This window comes from Cyprinodon tularosa, unplaced genomic scaffold, assembly GCF_016077235.1.
Source record: "Cyprinodon tularosa strain WSP-4 unplaced genomic scaffold, ASM1607723v1 ctg596, whole genome shotgun sequence".
Classification (NCBI taxonomy): domain Eukaryota; kingdom Metazoa; phylum Chordata; class Actinopteri; order Cyprinodontiformes; family Cyprinodontidae; genus Cyprinodon; species Cyprinodon tularosa.
In genome coordinates, this window is record NW_024039336.1 from 218,416 (window position 1) to 239,310 (window position 20,895).

The 20,895-nt window shown below is 40.9% G+C and overlaps 1 protein-coding gene across 3 annotated transcripts in view; it reads left to right on the plus strand.

Moving 5' to 3' along the window:
• farp2 (FERM, RhoGEF and pleckstrin domain protein 2) overlaps window positions 1-20,895 on the plus strand; it is a 76,706-nt gene that overhangs the window by 28,025 nt on the left and 27,786 nt on the right. For all 3 annotated transcript variants that reach the window (XM_038306881.1, XM_038306880.1, XM_038306882.1), the window contains exons 3-13: window positions 2,049-2,153; window positions 6,439-6,481; window positions 6,570-6,648; window positions 7,881-7,978; window positions 8,320-8,434; window positions 13,349-13,496; window positions 13,582-13,677; window positions 13,776-13,939; window positions 14,033-14,101; window positions 17,006-17,063; window positions 17,208-17,460. In XM_038306881.1, the coding sequence (XP_038162809.1) occupies window positions 2,049-2,153; window positions 6,439-6,481; window positions 6,570-6,648; window positions 7,881-7,978; window positions 8,320-8,434; window positions 13,349-13,496; window positions 13,582-13,677; window positions 13,776-13,939; window positions 14,033-14,101; window positions 17,006-17,063; window positions 17,208-17,460 (1,228 nt within the window). The remainder of the gene's footprint in view (window positions 1-2,048; window positions 2,154-6,438; window positions 6,482-6,569; window positions 6,649-7,880; window positions 7,979-8,319; window positions 8,435-13,348; window positions 13,497-13,581; window positions 13,678-13,775; window positions 13,940-14,032; window positions 14,102-17,005; window positions 17,064-17,207; window positions 17,461-20,895) is intronic.

Here is a 20,895-nt window from a genome sequence, read left to right on the forward strand (position 1 = left end):
GCTCCTCAGTCGGATCTTGTCCTTATTTCTTGATTGAAGAGGTGAGAATGTGAACCTTCCTGCTGTTTGGTTAATGATTGTTGAACAGAACAAGGCGTCTGGAGGTCAGCTCTGATGAGCTTTGTCATGATTGTTCCAAACCAGTCACCGCTCTCGGCTTCAGCTGTGGGTTAAGATAGCTGTCAATAAAAATGTCTGAATTCGTAAATAAAAGTCCACCCTACGTGTGACATCAGATCGCTGTCTGTTAGAATACAGGTTATAACTTGGGCTGAAACAGTTAATCGGATTAATCGGTGATTGAAATAATAGTCAAATAATTTAGTAATTGATTAATCGTTAACTGGACTATAGAGACTATAAAATGACCTTAGAGCAGGAATTATCTGCAAATCATCATTTCTAAATCTTAAATTTGTGATTTGCATTGGTAAAGTTGTTTTTTGTACTGTTAAAGGTATAGAGGAGGATCTTTTATTTCTGGGTGGATCGTCTCAATCAGTGGTCCTCCTAACTGTCAATCATTCTGGTGATATGTTTACGTAAGGCCGTCCTACGCGCTCGTCCCGTTAGCGATCTTTTTCTGCGAACTTTCGGGCGTATATCTGTGGTGAGCTACGGTTTCAGACGGTCATTGAAGCTCACCTTTCTCACCGCGGATCTTTGAAAATGGCTGAAGGTCGGAAGTGAATGAGAAGAAAAAGGCCTCAGAAGAGGCAGATATATCCCAGAATGCTTTGCGCGGAGAGCTCTCCTCGGCTCAGTATCCATAGCAGAGACAAGTGATGTTTGCATAGTTTTACGGTCATTAATGTCAGATTTCTGAATTATTCTTTATTAAAGGAATAATACCTTAAGCTTAAAATAAAGTCAAGTTGTGTTACATTTGTTTTTTATTTTATTACACACATTTAACTAGCATCTTTGAATATGTTGGGTTTTTATCGCAATAAGTGTATATTTTTTTCCTTTTTTGTCTCTTGGAACTAATAATAGTATCTAATATTTTCCAGGGTAACCCGATTAGGAGCTACATTCTTCACTTTTAGAGATTTTAATTCAAGCTTTAAATGTAGTTTTTCACTTAAGTAGATAATGATTGAACTGGCCGTGCTCTTCTGGTGTCATGAAATGAAGCGGATCTAAGGTCAGCGATGAGCTGAAGGTAATAAACGCTTCCATGAAGCCAAAGTGACGCATCGCGCCTGAATTCTTCCCGTTTATCCAGTGTTTTCATTCAGAATGCTTTACTGATGTCGTCTGGAATGCGTTTGGCTCCTACTCAAAGGCAGACCCAAGTATTCAAACACTCTAGCTGCTGTTTTCTATTTTAGATCCGCTGTAATCAGAGACTGAGAGCATGTACAGGAGACTTTTACAACAGATTTCTACATTTACTGAGGGTTTTTCTACATTTCACCTACAGTTTAAAGGGTTTTCAGAGCGCAGGGCGTGAGATCGTATCAAAGGAATGAGAAAACCATCCAGAGAAAAGCTCTTGGAGCCGTTGCACCTAACTTTAGCGATGCAGTGTAGTTCTTTTTATAAGGCTTTTAAAAATACCGTTTTACATTACTACCAGATGTTTTATGCTATAATTTTCTCAAAAAGTCGCAGCCTAAGTTTCCAAACCTCAAGTGCAGTGTGCTCCTGGTACATAGTAATTAGTTCTTCGTTTAGTGAAAATAAACCCCAGAGCACGGGGAAGGTAAACTTCAGCAGATTTCCTGCTACTCTCTGCTCAGACAGCAACCCTGAACACATTTATTTTCTATTTTACAACCTCTCTGTGTCATTATCAAGGAGATCCAACAGATGGAACCTGCAGACTTGGAAAAAAAAAGCAATGAAGGAAATTGCTTGCAGATGCCAAAGACTGAATTTGTAAAGCTGACGTTCAGCTGCGCAGGTTTCAGAGGATCAGCTCTGTTCTGTTTGATTATGTATAACTTCAGTGCAAGTTGAAGATGCATCACAGGAGGATATAAAAATCTTTTTTGGCCGTTAGATGAAAGGAATGCCTCACTCTGCTTTTTTTCTTCTTTCAGCCAAAGTCTCTTGGACAGACCCTCCTCTCTGAGGTTTTCCACAGAGGTAACCTGATCGAAAGCGATTACTTTGGCCTGGAGTTTACCAACATGCAGATGAACTGGGTATGTGCTGCAATAACAGCTTTTATTTATGCTTCCAAACACAAAAACCTGCCTTTGGAAAAGTTTTCATTCCCCTTTTCCCATCCACAATCATCAGGGTATTCTATTGGGATCTTTTAATGGTAGCTCTACACAAAGTAGTTCCAAAAAAAGAAAATTAAAAACAATCTTATGGACTTTTTTTCCAAGTTTAAAGACGTTTCGCTTCCCATTAAAGAAGCTTTTTCAATTCTAAGGCCCCGTCCACACGAAGTCAAACCCTGGCCTAAACGCACAACTTTTTCACCAAACCAGCCTCTCATCCACACGAAGCCGGCGTTTCGGGGGTCTGTAAACGATCTTTTTTTTTATTAAGCCTTCAGAGTGGGAAGATTTTGAAACGCCGTTTTTGCGTTTCCATCTTTAAGCTCTAGCCGCATTTTTTTTCTTACACGCATGCGTCATAGCGTCGCCTCTAAACACGCATGCGCGACACAGTATCACAACAATAATGGCGCCGTACTGTGTTGAATGGTTGCTGCTGATGCTACTCACCCTGCTGTCGGGCTTACAACAGAATCTTCTTCTTCTGGAATATCTCCAGGAAGAACAGAGCAATATCCACCACATAGTTCAGCACCTGAATTTGACTGAACCACCAAAATGGACCCGCAGGGCAACCATGTATAAATATTAGTGCGCATGCCCAACATTTCGTTGCCTGTTTTTCCCTATTTTTGCTTTGGCACCACAGCGCCACTTACAGGCCTGGCATACATTTTGCAGCGTTTTCATGCATTCATGTGGACGATCACATTTATTTTACGTCTCCGTCTTTAAGACAAACGTTTGTCGAGGGCCAAACGTTTCTTTAAGGAAAATATTAGCGTTTCGTGTTTGTTTTGACTTCGTGTGGACGGGGCCTTAATGTCATTATTAATGTTGAGTTCCAGGTTTTTTACAGTAGATGGTTCCGATAATCTTCAAGTTTTCTAAGCAGTTTCTCATACTCACACATTATTCAGAGGAAAATAAACACAAACTAGTGCTTTATTGCGGGAGGGGGGTATTTATGGCTCTAAAAATCCAAAAACTATAAGGAGTAATTTAGACTGTGGCATGGATCTGTAGTTGGCCTCCTCTGGTTTGATACTCCTGTTTGACATCCTTTATAACTAATTGCCCTGTAAGCTGGGCTCACACTGTGCCATATTTTCAATAATCGCACGCAGCTACAGCGCAAACTTTACGATAAAACCTCAGGGTTTAAAAGTTCACAGCTCACGATGTTTGTTCTATTACAGTGCGACCCGGCGCTCTGATGCGATCTACCTGCTCACACTGCACGTCTAAAAACCACATTGGACTCAGCTCCAAGAGATAACGCTGTTCGGACTGTCAGACCCTCAATCTGGAAGTAGAAGTAGAAGAAGAAGAACTCCCTTGTTTCCTCATGCACAGTGTTGGAGGTTCTGGTAAATCGGCTCGTAACTCTGCTTCAACAGCAGGATTGTCCGCGACCACCTCACGACGGCCAATTTCAAACGCGCTTGATTTTCTCCCGCCCTTATGATTCCTGATGGGGAGGTGGTCGTAAGAGGCTAATCGTCCCTCGTTACCCCCTGTATGCTACCCGCCGCACGATCAGGCTGAAAGTCGGCCCGATCAAAAATTCTCGCATTGTCAGGTTTAAGCACCTAAAACATCATACATACATACAGGGAAGGAAAGAAGGCACAGAGACAATTAATTTAGTTAGTCGCGAGGAGAGTAGGAAGAGACTGCGGAGTTTACAAATCTCCACCCCACTCTGCAGTCTTCAGCTTTCTCCTCGCCATTTATTGAAGAAAAGTGGATGTCCCTAATTACAGCAGCTGAGGTTTAACTAAAGGGGAAGGGAAACAAAAGGATCTTACTTTAAACCTCAGCACATATGTTAAAATAAAGCATGTGGTTGTTTTACAATTGAATTGTTCCCAGAACACATGTTTAGAAAAAACAGGATGTTCAGGTCTCTTTTACAACCCAGCGTATGATAGAAGATGTGCAGGCCTCTTTCACAACCCGTCCATTGCATGACCTTATACATCATAATAGTTCATTAGAACACAACCCATGAGTATAAATAAAATATTTCTAACGCACATGATTGGAGAAATGGCCCGAAAAGGGCAAGAAATCCTAGAGTGTACGCCCGGCTATAGTGAATGAACAACATCATAAAGATGAAGGAACATGGCAGACGGGGGAGGGAGGAACTTGGCTCTATGCTAATCGAAAACGTAATGGGCAAGATGGCCGTAGGTGCCTGAGGCAGCGTGAGGTCAGACACGTTCAGGTTTATAAACGTAACTTATGAGCCGCCGCCTCCAGGCATCCATTCTATGGAGATGACGCTACATCGTTGTCCATTTTACGTTAGCATCCTAGCAAAAAAAATACTTTAGATGCTGAGGCGGCGCCATGAGAGTCGACTGCGTCCTCTCCTGTTCTTGGTAAGCATTTGATTTTAATTGGCAGCTAATACTCTAATCCCATTGTTAGCTATTTGCACTGGTGATTGGATAAAAGGACCCGTCTTTGATTGGTTTATCAAATCCTGAGTGCAGAGGAGCCGAGCGAGCGCAGGGAAAGCGGAGGTCAGGTTAAAAGGATCGGTGTGGAGCCGCAGCCAAAGCAGAGTCTGTCAAAGTTGAGCGCGTGCCAGAAACATTTTGAGTGAGTCAGTGTGAGATCAAACGCTGCCAACTGGTCTCACTGCTCGCTCAGAAAATACAGCATACTTCCAGCTCACGTATCAGACTTTCTTTTTTAATCCTAATACGCCTGATGTGGAAGTTTTCTAGTTTTTTAAAGGTTCAGGCTGTTCACTACTATAAAACAAGTCTGTATGTGGAAGAGTTTGCATTGCTAGTGGCAGGCCAAAGGTCACAGCGTCATAACATGTGGGCGGAGGGTCAGCGTTCACTCTGAGGTCATTTAACAGTCGCCGTGTTGCTCTGGGTTCATGCAAACTTTGAGGTAGAGGTATTTGTTTCACCAGAGTGGATTTAACTCTAACCCGTCTGTCAGACCTTCTGCTGTTTTTATCCTCCCAGAAACACATGTGGAACGTAACTCCACCATCAGCCGGCATAGGGACACGAACCACGCTGCATATCAGGTTCAAAGACAGCAGAGTTGGTTTCCAATGGATCCATCGGCTCTATAAGAGCTGAAGGCTGATCCCAATGTAATTAACTTGGATAATAAGCAATAAGATATTTGGTCCTTCCAAAAAAGTAAAAAAAAATCTACTGGACTTTGTTTCCAAGTTCAAAGATGTTTCAAAAGAAGCTTTTTCAATTCAAAATGTCAGGAATAGCGTTGGGTTAAGCCTTGTTTTGGTTTAGAAAACATGCAAATAGAAACAGATGAACGGGTCCCCCCCTTAAGAATGGGGGTCGTTTGGCTTCTTTGTTAGCCTGCAATGCCCCATACCTGTCTATGTCTCTGAAAGGGGGTTGTTAAAGGGAATTGTTGGCCTGAATTAAAAGGCGAGGTCTTCTGTTCTCCTGTAATGGGCTTGGGGCTGCGATGATGGCGGGAAGGAATCAACTCAATTGCTGCAATGTATGTTTTTGAAAGCTGAAATCTGAATAAGAAGTTTGGTCGTCTGCAAAAGAGTCCAGGCTAATTAGCTTACTGCATAAGGTTGTACCTACCGTAATTTTCGGACAATAAGCCTCACCGGACTATAAGCCGCAGTTTTTTTTTTGTTTACACAAAAACTGTCTTGCGCTCGCAATGTCCGTCTTTCTTGCTGTCGTTCTGTCTCGTACCAGTCGCGGTAGAAGTCTGCTTCCGGAGGACCTCCGCATTCCTGCCCGCGCGGCTACCATACTTGTCTGTTGAAGCAAATGTGACGTCAACATGGTGGATATTAAAATCCATAGATTTATGTATCACCCTAGTGGCCATTAGCTGTAAAAGTCCGTAGATAAGCCGCCTTGTTAAATAAGCTGCAAGGTCGAAAAATGGGGGAAAAGTCGCGGCTTATAGTCCGAAAATTACGGTAAATAGAAAATTAAATGCAGATGCAGAAATGTGTCTATAGGCTGATGAGGACAGCTCCCTCTGGTTAGAATCGTTGGGTTTTCTTGTACTTTCCTTCATCGATCAGCCACAGTTTGAACAGAGATCATACATGTTCAATTCAGTGAACCAGGACTCGTCTCCTAACAGGAGATAAGCGGTTTTAACCTGACAGGCATTCAATCTGTGAGCTGGAAGCCATGAAAAATTAAAAAATCCTGTCTTTCTTTAGGTTTGGCTGGAACCGACAAAACCCATCGGAAGGCAGGCCAGAAGTAAGGAGCGATCCAGTTGGCTAAAAGAATAAAACCAAAGCCGTTTGATAAAGAGAGGAATTTCAATATTTCTGTTATTGCTCCCCAGGACCCGGAAACACGCTGTTTCGACTTTCAGTGAAGTTCTTTCCTCCGGACCCGGGTCAGCTGCAGGAGGAGTACACCAGGTCAGCGCTTACAGACAGCATCTGGATCTGGCCTCTGGCTCGTGTCTCCAGAGAAGAGATTAAATTAAGAAAAGTTTTTCAAATATTCAAAATCTAAACTGATGCATTAATTGAATATTATATTTATCATGCCTGTTGTTTTTAACTGTCTTTACATTTAAAGAATTTTATTTTTTAAGGTTTAAGGTTTGCCTTAGTTTTTCATGAAATCTTTTTAATACCTGCTGAAGATGTCCAAACCCTGCTTAGCATTTAGAGGGCGGCGCTGATTGCTGTAATTCACTTATTACTGACAAGGCTTTAAATAATGTTAGAAAAACAGCAGAGATGCTCAATTCATCGGCTTTTACTTCGGTAGTTTGCTTCACTGATATCAATAAGTGATGTTTATATATATATCTATATAGATATATACATACGGATATATAGATATCATAGATATCCGCAACAGTTTTCGAATCCCTAAAAATCAGATTCATAGGCTGTTTCTCTATTCACAACTCAAGTACGGACTTGTGTCGTCACCAAGTCTGTTCTTTAGAAGAACCCAGTAAAGTCTGGACTCGGGGAGAATGTTAGCCCGTCTGCAGCAGCCAGGGCTAACGTTAGCCCTGGCTGCTGCAGACGGGCTAACGGGATAGAGTTAGCTCGTCAACAGCAGCCAGGGCTACCGTTAGCCCTGGCTGCTGTTGACGAGCTAACTCTATCCCTGGCAGCTCCAGCCAGGGCTAACATTAGCCCCGTCTGCTGCAGACCGGGCTAATGTTAGCCCTAGCTGCTGCACGAGAATGCACAAGCACACATATAATTGTTGCAAAGATGCTTGGCTTCCTTTTTGTGAATTAAAATAAATTAAAAAAATGCAAAATTGAATGTTAAACTTTTTACTCAAAGCTATAGCTTTTTTCTTATTTTTTTTATTTTTAACAGAATGTATATTTAGTTTAGTTTCAGATTAATTTTTTACCAGTTGCATCATTTTTAAGTTATGTTTAGCAGATCACAAAACAATATGAATTTAAAAAAATCTCAATCTGAGAAAACAGCAAAGTTTCCATCAAAACCTTATTTTATTTATATTAAAATTGCTCTGGGGTTTCAAACATCCATTTCTAAGACATGTTCTTTTGCAGTAATAACGCTGCAACATTTGCTCCATGTGTTGTCGGCTGAATGAAAAGAAAACTCTTGGTGGGGGTGTGAATAATGTTGCTCTCTGTTTCCTCCCACAGGTATTTGTTCTCCCTGCAGATGAAGAGAGACCTGAAAGAGGGCAGATTGATCTGTTCAGAAAATACCGGAGCTCTTCTGGCCTCACATCTGGTTCAGTGTATGTTTACATTCACTCCTTTATCTACAGTCGCTCATCTTTCATTAGTTTGATTAGACTTGTTCTATAATAAATGTTAATTTAAAGACAGGATTTAGCTTTGTTTTTTTGTTTTATTTTACCAACCTGTTCTTTTATTTGTTTTTTTTTAACAATAATATGAAATAACTTCATGGCATAGTTGTCGTCTGGATGAAACATTTTCTCTTTGCTCCATGATAATCCAAGGCAGCCTTTTCGTATATCTAGAGGGTCTGAAGATGTTTAGCGTTTCCTCCGATCGTTTCCTCCGATCGGTTCCTCCGATGAGTCTGATGTTTTCTCTCCTCTGTAAACCTCAGCGGAGATCGGAGACTATGACGACGCTGCAGACAGGGAGTTTCTGAGAGCAAACAAGCTGTTGCCTTACCAAGAAAAAGTGGAGGAGAGAATCATGGAGCTCCACCGCCGCCACCTGTAAGTTCCACCTCTGACCTTCATCACAGGCTGTTTGGTTTCTGATCCGCTGCTCAGTTCTACATTTTTTTATTTTAGAATCTTCTTTTAATCTTTTTTTTTAAATGTAACACTTATTTTAATCTAGTGATATAAATCTACAGATTAAACCTTGAAATCAGCCAAATTTGTTGTAGAGTGGAGTTTAAGGTTAGGACTAAGCTATGAGGTTAGTTTGGGTTCGTTATGTTTTGGTAAAGTTTGAGTTAGGCTGTGAAAATGAAGGCAAACCACTAGAATTTAATGGAAAGTTCCCACAGAGAAAGTCTCACACAACTACGACTGCAACTAATGATCATTTTGATAATCAACTAATCTGGCGATTATATTTTTTTATTAATTGATTACTAATCTGATAGCAAAAGGCTCCTCAAAGGAGTTTTTCTTCTTTTTTACAGAATTAAAGCAGGTCGAACTTTTTTTTTCTTCCTTTTGAGTAGTTTTGGATAAAGCATATTGACCTTAAATGCAAATCGAGTGAGGGACGGATGGGCATGAGGTCGATAGACGGATCGGTGCGGCGTCGGCAGTGATGCGGTCGCTGTATCGGACTGTGGTGGTGAACAGGGAGCTGAGTCAGGGGAACAAAGCTCTGGATTTAGCGATCGATCTACGTTCCCACCCTCACCTATGGTCATGAGATCTGGGTAAAGACCGAAAGCACGATACCGCAAATCAAAGCGGCCGAAATTAGTTTCCTTTGCAGGGTGGCTGGGCGCTCCCTACAAGATCGGGTGAGGAGCTCAGTTACCCGAGAGGAGCAGGGAGTAGAGTTGTTGCTCCTCCACATCGCTCCACGCTCGCTCAGATTTTCAGGAGAAGATTTTCTGACATTTTTCCTTCCTGTAATGATGCCAGTGCTCTGGGACGCACAGTGTTTGATTTAATGATGTGACCCATACACGTGGATTGTCTTATTTAACTGGCTGTTAAATTATAATTTCCCAGCTGTGAACGTAACGCCTCGATCCATTCATGTTGCCCATTGTTTACTGTTTTAATTATTGATTTATTTCACTAGACTACATTAAAAAAAGTCACTTTGCATCCCATTGCAAATGAGATAATGGCGTATAATGCATGTATGCCATCCATTTTCAAAAACAGGCTCTAATCACAACGATGACTTTATGTAAAAGAGGCTAACCTGTTAGCTACTGAGCTCAGCTAGCCACAGCGCTACCCAGCTCTCCTCCTTTATATCAGCGTCTAACAGGTACTTTGTTCAGCAGAAACAGTTTTCAGGTAAAACTTCATCGTTCATTAGACGCTGCGCTCGCCAACCGCTATGTCTTACATCATGTGCAAACCTTCAGCCCGTCATGTAGCGTAACGTCGCTGCATGAAGCAGATCTGGGAGCTGCAGCGGCTTTAGAAAGGGTTGCATGTTTGCTGCAGGTCAACTTCAGCTTTGATTGGTTTTTATTTTCCCAACTTCCTTTATTATGCAAACAGATTCTGGGAATATTTTATTTTTATAAGGGGGGAACCAGGATTAAACTGGAAAAACTGTAGCCTAGCTTTGTTAAACTGGGAAACCTTCAGGTCCCAGAAATGTTAAAGTGTTAATGAAGTTGTCGGCCCATTGACCCCGACAGGTTTGGCTCAGTGATGAGCTCACTTAGCTGACATGATGAGTCCATGATGGATAACCACCACCAGCCCCCACCCAGCATCCCTACCTTAGAGTTTTTCCCACAGCCAGTCTCTCTAGAAGAGGACATATTGGCCAAATGATGCCCTTTTTAACACCCAGGTTTAAAAAAAGCCCTAAAGACTTAAAGGGTTCTCTAAAGATTCTGCTAATCTCTTCCCTCGGCAGAAGCAGAGAGTTCCCCGCTTTAATCCTCTGCTCCGGTTAGTCTATTAGCCATGAGGCCAGTGGGGCGGGGGGGGGCTGTAAGGAGATTTCACCGCTTAAAGGATGAACAAAATTAGAACGCAGTGACGACCGTTCGGATGCGCTACCAACATCCTGCCTTTTTCTAAACACCTTTTTTTTTAATGCTCCTCTAACGATGTTTAATCTTAAATAAGTAAATCATATAGTTTTATTTTGGAAAAAAAGGTCATTAAACAACAAACTTAAACTTTGACCAAACACGTGTTGGTAATAAGAGTTTTAAACTAAATTTGAAATGTAAGCTAAATTTGTGGAAAAATTAAAGCGGTTAACCTCATCAGACTGAGGAAGATAAAGACGAGCGAAACAATTTCAACTTTTATTTTTTATACCTTTATTTTTACAGTCAAGACATTAAGAACAAGTTCTTATTTACAATGGCGGCAAATGGAAACATGTAGGAAAAGGGAAGTAGGGCTAAAATAAATACAATACATTAGTAATACATATATAAAATACAATTTAAAACACAACAGACAACCTGCTAATTCTATTCAGTTTATTTCTATAGCTCCAATTCACATCATGTCATCTCAGGTCACTTTCCAGTTCACCAGATCATCCAGTCAGATTGATTCAAAGTTTTCTATCTAAGGAAAACCAGCTGATTGCATCGACTCATTGACTCTTCAGCAATCCCTCACACTAAGCATGCTTGTAGCGACAGTGGAGAGGAAAAACTCCCTTTTAACAGGAAGAAACCTCCAGCAGAACCAGGCTCAGTGTGAGCGGCCATCTGCTGAGGCCCACTGGGGTTCAAGGAGACAGAAGCAGACATAGAAAAAGAAGCATAGATACAAAAGGCAACTGTCAACCAGCTCCACAGGCGGCCCCGTCCAGGAAACACACAGCCAGGCAGACGAGCTCCGAGCCAGCTCCCATGTCAGAGGATGAAGAGAGCACATCCAGTTAGTCACAGTCAGAGAAACAGGACTACACTGGAAAACAGGCCAAGCTCCAACATCTAGAAACAAAGGTGTTGATGGCAGCAGCACAGCTGATATTTCTCTCCAGGATGGAGTCACATACATATACAGGTGCTGGTCATAAAATTAGAATATCATGAAAAAGTAGATTGATTTCAGTAATTCCATTTAAAAAGTGAAACTTGTATATTATATTGATACATTACATACAAACTCATATATTTCAGATGTTTATTTTGTTTAATTTTGATGATTACAAATGACAACAAATGAAAATCTCAAATTCATCATATCAGAAAATTAGAATATTACTGAAGACCAATAAAAACAAAGGATTTATAGAAATGTTGGCCAACTGAAAAGTATGAACATGAAAAGTATGAGCATGTACAGCACTCAGTATTTAGTTGGGCCTCCTTTGGCCTGTATTACTGCAGCAATGCGGCGTGGCATGGAGTCGATCAGTCTGTGGCACTGCTCAGGTGTTATGATAGCCCAGGTTGCTCTAATAGTGGCTTTTAGCTCTTCTGAATTGTTGGGTCTGGTGTATTGCATCTTCTTCTTCACAATACCCCATAGATTTTCTATGGGGTTAAGGTCAGGAGAGTTTGCTGGCCAATTAAGAACAGGGATACCATGGTCCTTCAACCAGGTACTGGTAGCTTTGGCACTGTGTGCAGGTGCCAAGTCCTGTTGGAAAATGAAATCTGCATCTCCAAAAAGTTGGTCAGCTGCAGGAAGCATGAAGTGCTCTAAAACTTCCTGGTATGTGGCTGCGTTGACCCTGGACCTCAGAAAACACAATGGACCAACACCAGCAGATGACATGGCACCCCAAACCATCACTGACTGTGGAAACTTTACACTGGACTTCAAGCAACGTGGATGAAGTGCCTCTCTTCTTTTCCTCCAGACTCTGGGACCTTGATTTCCAAAGGAAATGCAAAATTTACTTTCATCAGAGAACATGACTTTGGACCACTCACCAGCAGTCCAGTCCTGTTTCTCTTTAGCCCAGGCAAGACGCTTCTGACGCTGTCTGTGGTTCAAGAGTGGCTTGACACAAGGAATGCGACAGCAGAAACCCATGTCTTTCATACGTCTGTGTGTGGTGGTTCTTGAAGCACTCACTCCAGCTGCAGTCCACTCTTTGTGAATCTCCCCCACATTTTTGAATGGGTTTTGTTTCACAATCCTCTCCAGGGTGCGGTTATCTCTCTTGCTTGTACACTTTTTTCGACCACATCTTTTCCTTCCCTTCGCCTCTCTATTAATGTGCTTGGACACTGAGCTCTGTGAACAGCCAGCCTCTTTAGCGATGACCTTTTGTGTCTTGCCCTCCTTGTGCAAGGTGTCGATGGTCGTCTTTTGGACAACTGTCAAGTCAGCAGTCTTCCCCATGATTGTGTAGCCTATAGAACTAGACTGAAAGACCATTTAAAGGCTTTTGCAGGTGGTTTGAGTTAATTAGCTGATTAGAGTGTGGCACCAGGGGCCATCAATTTTGAACCTTTTCACAATATTCTAATTTTCTGATATGATGAATTTGAGATTTTCATTTGTTGTCATTTGTAATCATCAAAATTAAACAAAATAAACATCTGAAATATATGAGTTTGTATGTAATGTATGAATATAATATACAAGTTTCACTTTTTAAATGGAATTACTGAAATCAATCTACTTTTTCATGATATTCTAATTTTATGACCAGCACCTGTACATCTCATAGTTTATTTAACATTTATTTAATCATTAAAATGGCTTAAACATTGTATGTACTAATACATTTTTCACTGCACACTTGGATGATTAAATGTCCCATTAAAATGTTTTTTTTGTCTTTTGTTTTTTTAGACAAGTTATTAATGGATTAGAGGGATTTAAATCTTAAAGATCAAAATGCTAATTATCGGGTCTCAGTTTTGGTTTATATTGAGATTTCCTACTCAGGACGAGGCTAAATAAAAAACAGGCTAAATTAAAATGCAGTTAATGTACCATCAAATGTTTGACTTATAAATCTATTTTATTTTTTCACGCCAGTGGTCAGACTCCTGCCGAATCAGATTTCCAGATCCTTGAGATCGCCCGAAAACTGGAAATGTACGGCGTCCGCTTCCATCCAGCGGCTGACCGAGAGGGAACCAAGATCAACCTGACTGTTGCTCATATGGGCCTTCAGGTTTTTCAGGTGAATAATGATCTGATAGCCGCCGTCGCTGAGCGCGACTCTGTCGTCTTTTTAGTCATATCTTTGATGTGATTTCCTGATCTAGGGCAACACAAAAATAAACACCTTCAACTGGTCCAAGATCCGGAAACTGAGCTTTAAGAGAAAACGGTTCCTCATCAAACTCCACCCAGAAGTCCATGTGAGTTTTCCCAGAAGTCTCAGATTTCATATTCTAGATGTGATCAAGTCTCTGGGTGTTTTAAAGCAGCATCTTTTCTTTTTTACTCTTTGCTTCAGGGGCCTCATCAAGATATTCTGGAGTTTATGATGGCCAGTCGGGACCAGTGTAAAAACTTTTGGAAGATCTGTGTGGAGTATCATTCGTTCTTCCGTTTGTTCGATCAGCCGGAGCCCAAAACTAAAGCCATTCTCTTCACACGAGGTTCCTCCTTCAGATATAGGTACCAGCTCATCAAGATGGCTGACCTTTCTCTGCAGTTTAGCAATTTAACTGTCCCTGGGATTAGGATTTAATCTGAACCTCTGTCTGGCAGTGGAAGGACCCAGAAACAGCTTGTGGAATATGTCCGCGAGAATGGAGCAAAGAAAACCCCTTATCAGAGGTACGGCTGTTTATGTAGATCTACACTCTGTAAAAACCATCTACAAATAAGTAAAAATGTTACTATTTACCCTTAATTTGAGAAGGTAAATGAGATTGTCAATTGGATGAGTATTTACTCTTAAAATAAGATAATTAGATAATATGCACTTAAAATAAAACAATGCAATTGTTTTATTCTTATTTTAACTGTAAATGGTCTTGTTCTATTGGCAAAATGCATTTTTTCTTGGATTAAGGACGTAAAAGAAAAAATGATTTATATAGATTTAGATTTTTTTCCAGTGCAGGACCTAGTATTCACACTAGGGGTGTAAATCACATCCATCATGGCGATTCGATTCAGTATCGATACTCAAGAATACACCACGATTTGATTCGATTAATCGGTTATTTTATTTATTGATTTTTTTTACACCTTACAGGCTAAACAAAGTTTCAAGTTTGAAATAAATCAATGAAAGCTGTAATATCGTTATGCATTTTTTTAGAAACAACAGCAAATAAAAGAAGTAGAAAAGTTGCATCAAAAAATACTGCAGAAAATCAGTGCAATGAGTGCAATGCAATACCTGGGCTCCAGACGCTCCGCTGCTCCTCTCCCTAATCGTAGCTGACCGCAGACAGGAGGCCGGCTTGTTTTGTTTTTATGACCGAAATTGCGGAAAACAACTCGTGAAGTTTGACCCGCTAGAAGAGCGAGGTGCGCGAGAACGCTGGGACCCTTTTTCTACCTGGATCTCCGCTCTTTTTGGCCCTCATGTCCCTCCGTCGTCGGACTAAACTCGCCCCCACTTCCTCGCCGCCTCGGCCGTATCTAGACCCACAGCGTGTAGCACAGACCACGCTTCAATATTGAGCATAATTTAAAAATGTCTGCATCAAGCTTAATGCAACACACTGCTGTAAGAGTATAACCAGGAAGCGAGGTAGGAGGGCAAAATAGGTTTAGCGCCACCGCAGCACGGGAGGGAGAATTACACCCAGGAGCAAATGAATAAAAATAGACCGGAGGAAAAAAAAACATGAATCGATTCTGTTGCGGACGTATCGATGCATCGGATCATCGGCTGTTGGATCGATGCATCGATACAAAACGATTATTATTTACACCCCTAATTCACACTGCAAAAACGATCTCTAAATAGATAAACATTTCTTAAATTAAGTGTATTTACCCTTAAGTTTAACAGGTAAGTAAGATGATCTGCCAAAGCAATCAGTTTTTTTAGTCTTAAAATAAGAGTAAAAAAAGTAAAGTTAAAGTAAGACAATCTAATCGTTTTTTTCTTGTTTTAAATGTACATTTTCTTGTTCCATCGGCAAAGTGTCTCACTTGCCTCCTCAATTCAAGAAAAGATGCACTTATTTTAAGAAAAAATTACTTATTTAGATTTCAATTTTTTGCAGCGCATTATTTAATCATCACTGCAAAAAACTAATAAAAAAATAAGTGCATTTTTCTTGAATTAAGCAGGTGAGTGAGACACTTTGCAATGAAATAAGGCAATTTATATTTAAAATAAGAAAAAAACTGCAGTCTCTTATTTCAAGAGCATATTTTCTAATTATCTTTGTCTAAGAGTAAAAATGCTCATTCCATTGACAGATCGTCTTATTTATCTGCTCAAATTAAGAGTAAATACACTTAATTTAGGACATTTTTACTAATTTTTAGATCGTTTTTGCAGATATAATGTATTGCGAGGTAAAATTAACATGGCAAAGACCATCTGACAATATTTTGAATTTATAAAAAAATACACAGCTTGAAGTAATTTTATTGTTTATTTACGTCGAAAACAAATATTACAACTAATGTTGGATGCCTTTAACACTTTCATGCCCACAATGACTGTATGTGCACATGTGCACGTATGAAGGGGCTATTTTTACACCAAATAGTTCCTTTTTAATTGAATTGTATTTCCACTAAAGGTCCCATATTATGCAAAATTCACATTATGAACTTTTTGTAACAGTCATGTGTCCTTAGATTCACAAATGAAAAAAAAACAACGCTAATTTCTATCATTGCTTTACTAAACCTCTGAGCTAAAGCGTGTTTAAAAGGTTCTGTTTGAAACGCACGCCCTTTGTGATGTCATAAGGGGGAATGAGCTGCCCATAGCGGTCTGTAGACGCCCATCAGTCAAACTACGGACTTCATCTTAGCTATTATTCCAGGCTTCTAGCCGATAGCGTGGCGACGTCTGGTTGTCATGGTTGCGGGAGGACCGGCGTGGAAAACTCGTCCAGAGCTAATTAAGGAGATTTTTGGTAAAGAAAACCTGCTCTGGGGGCCTCAATGTTTATATTTTCAAATGTAGAACAATATGCACTGGAAAAACGGTCTACAAATGAGTAAAAATGTCTTAAATTAAGTGTATTTACCCTTAATTTGAAGAAGGTAAATGAGATACTTTGCCAATGGAATGAGTATTTTTACTCTTAAAATAAGATAATTAGATAATATGCACTTAAAATAAGACAATGCAATAGTGTTTTCTTATTTTAAGTGTAAATTGTATTGTTCCATTGGCAAAATGTCACCTTTACCTCCTCAAGCCAAGAACAAATGCACTTATTTTAAGAAAAAAAATACTTATCTAGATTTCGATTTTTTTCCAGTGTGGGACCTTTAATTTTTGCAGGTAAGATCGTTAGCCTGTAGAATAAGATGATTTAGGTTTAAAATGAGAAGAAACGGCTCTATTGTCTTATTTTAAGTGGATACTTTCTACCATTTTTATTTTAAGGGCAAAAATATTGTTTCCATTCTCAGGTGAACTTATTTAGCTGCTCATTTTTAGGGCAAATATAGCAACTTCTTTGAAATCTTGCTTATTTTAGCTGAGCTTTTGCAGTGGGATCGGATTATTCTGATTACTCTGTTTTTGTTTAGGAGGAACAGCAAAGTAAGAATGTCTGCCCGCTCCTTTACATCAGATGTGCCTAAACAGGTAAATAAAACATTAAGGAGTGAAGCAAACAGACATAATGTCTACCAGAATTGTTAAACTACTCAAAGTGTTTATTTGTGGCCTTTAATCGGTATGTTTTTGTTCTTGCCCCGGTCTGGTCCTTTGTTGTCCGTCTGTTTTCAGATCTTGTCATTCAATGACACCCTCAGGTCCCCAGGCTGCCTCTCCTCCACCACAGACTCCTTCCTCCCCGCACACATGACCAGGATTTTCCAGCAAACAGAGCTGCCACCTCAGCTCCAACATTTCTCCCCACCCAGCCAGTCTCCAGCACCACCCCAGCAGCAGCAGCCCCCCTTGGGAGCAGCTAGGCCCCCCAGCCCTCCGAAGGAAGACCCAGTCAAGGCCGTTTCCCCGTCTCACTTCTCGTTTCAAGGTGCCCCTCGCAATCAGGCAGCAGGACACTGCAGCCCCGTGTTTGTGTGTTTAGACAGCGGCTCATCCCAAACCCTGCCCTCCAAAAATGACAATGAGAATAACGAGCGTGGCGGGAGGAGGGGGACCGGGTGCTCGCTGGAAGGGGGGCGAGGGAAACTGAAGGGAGCGCTTACACCCGAGGCTTTTGAGGCCGAACTATTGCGGACGAAGCAGAAGGCCATGTTCTCCATGTCCGGCTCGCCTCTGCAGGTGTCGGAGGAGTTCATAGACGACGATCCCACCGAAATCTCCTTTTATGCCGGGGGGGCCGAGGCTTACTCCTTTGGGCTTGATGAGAGTAAAGGAGGGCCGTTAGGTTTCGGGGAGGCGTCTGACGGCAGCAAAAATAGGATCTTTAGCGTTGGAATAGAGGACCTGAACGGGAACATCAGCCTGGTCGGGCACTCTGAGACCAGCTCGTTGGTCAATAACCGCTCCGAGTGTAGCTCCTTAGACAACCTGGGGCTCAGCTCTGCGGCCGAGTCCATGTCGGTGGGCTACGGGGTCCCCGGCTCGTCCTCCTCCCTTCGCCTGCCTGGCTCCGACATCCAGTCGGAGGCCAGTTCCATGGTCAACTTCCCAGCATGCTCTGTGCGCTCGGAGAGCAGCTCCGCCGTCCAGTTCAGTGACCTGGTGGAGCAGCTGGAGCAGCTCAGCTACCCTCCCACTGCCACTGAGGGCTCCGGGAACGGCAGCTCGGACTCAGACTCCGACTGGGGCTCTGACGGCAACCTTCCTCCTGAGCAGGACCTGTTTTACAGTAACCCTCTGACAGGAAGTGGAGGAATAGAGGGCTTCCTGCTTCAGTGCCACAACCTGCAGGCCCTGGCCCTGGCAGAGCCCTCTGGACCCCCACACCTTAAAATGTAGACCCTTAGAGCACTTAGGCCCATCAGCTGCTGAAAAAAACAGTTTAAAGAGAGTACACTGCAAAAAATGTAAAGTAAAATTTTTCTTAAAATAAGTGAATTTTTTCATAAATTGAGGAGGAAAGTGAGACACTTTGCCAATGGATGAAGAAAATTTACACTTAAAATAAGAAGAAACAATTGCATTGTGTTATATCAAGTGCATTTTATCTAATTATCTTATTTTAAGAGTAAAATTCGAATTCCTTTGGCAAATCATCTTATTTACCTGATTAAATTAAGAGTAAATGCACTTAATTTCAGAATTTTTTTTACTTATTTCTAGATTGTTTTTGCAGTGTAATATAAAAAGCAGCTTATCTCTCTGTCTAGAAGCGATCATTTCGATAAAATGAGGATATTTTCCCAGTGGAAGCCAAACGAATAATTTTCATAACATTTTATAAAGCTTAATGATCTACAATATGTAGTCTAACAATCCAATCCCTCCCATTTTGACTCGTCTTTCATCTTTTTGCATGTTTTTAATACATTTCTTAATGAGGAAATGTGGAAATTTCCCTTCGCTGAACACAGGCGTAAAATTAATAGTTTCACTAAACAAAGTTAATTTTCCTTATCTTCTGAGGCCTTCCTTATCTTTGATCCCTCTATAATCGATCATCTAGACCGGGGGGGGAATGAAGTTAAAGGAATAGTACACCCAAAACATGATTAGCCTTCATTTTCTACTCACCCCCATGCTGAACAACACTCTGGAGTACTTTTTTGATATCTCAAATGCATCTGGAGATCTGGGAGGCTTCTTGCTGTCTGCTGACATTCAAATAATGGAGGTCTATGGCGCCCGAGGCAGAAAGGTCCATAAAAGTCCACAAAAAACGTGTCAATATTCCTCCATACTGCTCGTCCAATGTATTCCAAGTGTCCTGAGTGGGTAGCATCCAGAATTTACTCGAAACGAAGTCATTTAGAATGTTTTTAGAGCATAAACAGTAGTGTATAGGATTTCCTAAAAGCGCGTTCACGACTCTACGGAAACCGCGGCAGACCAAACCAGATGAAAGTGCGCATTCAGCGTCTGCTCTGCCGATAATGCAAGCGTAGAAGAAGAAATGTGCTGTTTACCTGTGCAAAGACAGAAAAAACGAAAGAAAAATGTCTGAGGACTTCAGTGTTGAGGAAGAGCATGAGTTCTTTGCCGAGCTGAATGCGCACTTTCATCTGGTTTGGTCTGCCGCGGTTTCCGTAGACTCGTGAACGCGCTTTTAGGAAATCCTATACACTACTGTTTATGCTCTAAAAACATTCTAAATGACTTCGTTTCGAGTAAATTATGGACGCTACCCACTCAGGACACTTGGAATACATTGGACGAGCAGTATGGAGGAATATTGACACGTTTTTTGTGGACTTTTATGGACCTTTCTGCCTCGGGCGCCATAGACCTCCATTATTTGAATGTCAGCAGACAGCAAGAAGCCTCCCAGATCTCCAGATGCATTTGAGATATCAAAAAAGTACTCCAGAGTGTTGTTCAGCATGGGGGTGAGTAGAAAATGAAGGCTAATCATGTTTTGGGTGTACTATTCCTTTAAACACATTCCTCTAATTTAAACACATTTCACCTCTGTGCCTTACTGACACCTGCTGGCTGAAATGGTTATTACACAGGCTATTTCTGGGCCTGTGGAATTTTTTAGCATTTTAATTATTACGCATAATACTTCACATTCATATAGATAATATAATGAACGCTGCAAAAAATACATTTTTTCTTGTAATCGTTGTATTTTTCCTTAATTTGAGCAGGAAAGTGAGACAGGAAAAAGGAAAAAGATAACATCATCTTATTTCTAATGCATAATATAAATCATCTTATTTTAAGAGCAAAAATATTAATAAAATTTGCAGCTGATCTATTCAGCTGCTCAAATTAAGGACAAATATGCTTATTTTGAGAGCTTTGCTCCTTTTTTGATCAGTGTTTGCAGCGTAAACCTTGTGCTGTTGAGCCATAAACTGCTAATACCACTTTATATTAGATGAATGTATTACGTTTTATAAGCATATTTAACACTCTAGCTGCATCATTATTAAAGGCTGGAATGAGGATGGACGTAGTTCGGTGTTAAGGCGTTTATACGATGTAGAAAGTTAAAGGAAACCACTTTTTGTACATGAATCCCTTATTTCTAGTTGTTTTTTTTTTCCCTTTAGAGGCTCTAGCTTTAAGCGCGCTTTGGCAACGTTCAGGTTGTTGAAAGGAAGCAGCGGTTTGCACATTGGCTTCATTTATGTTGCTTTTTTCTTTGAGTGTTTGAAGCATTGATTGGTATGATGGGTTTTTTCTGAAGTATTTATAGAGGAACGTGTATTTTTTTCCTCTCATTAGTGTTCTGGACTCGATTCTGTATGAATCTACCGTTTAAATCAGGAGGAATAAACTGCAAAGCTGAAGTCCTTCTCCTTGGTTTTTAGGTTTATTTGGGTTTTCAGAGCCTCCTGTGCTTCCTAGAGCTAGG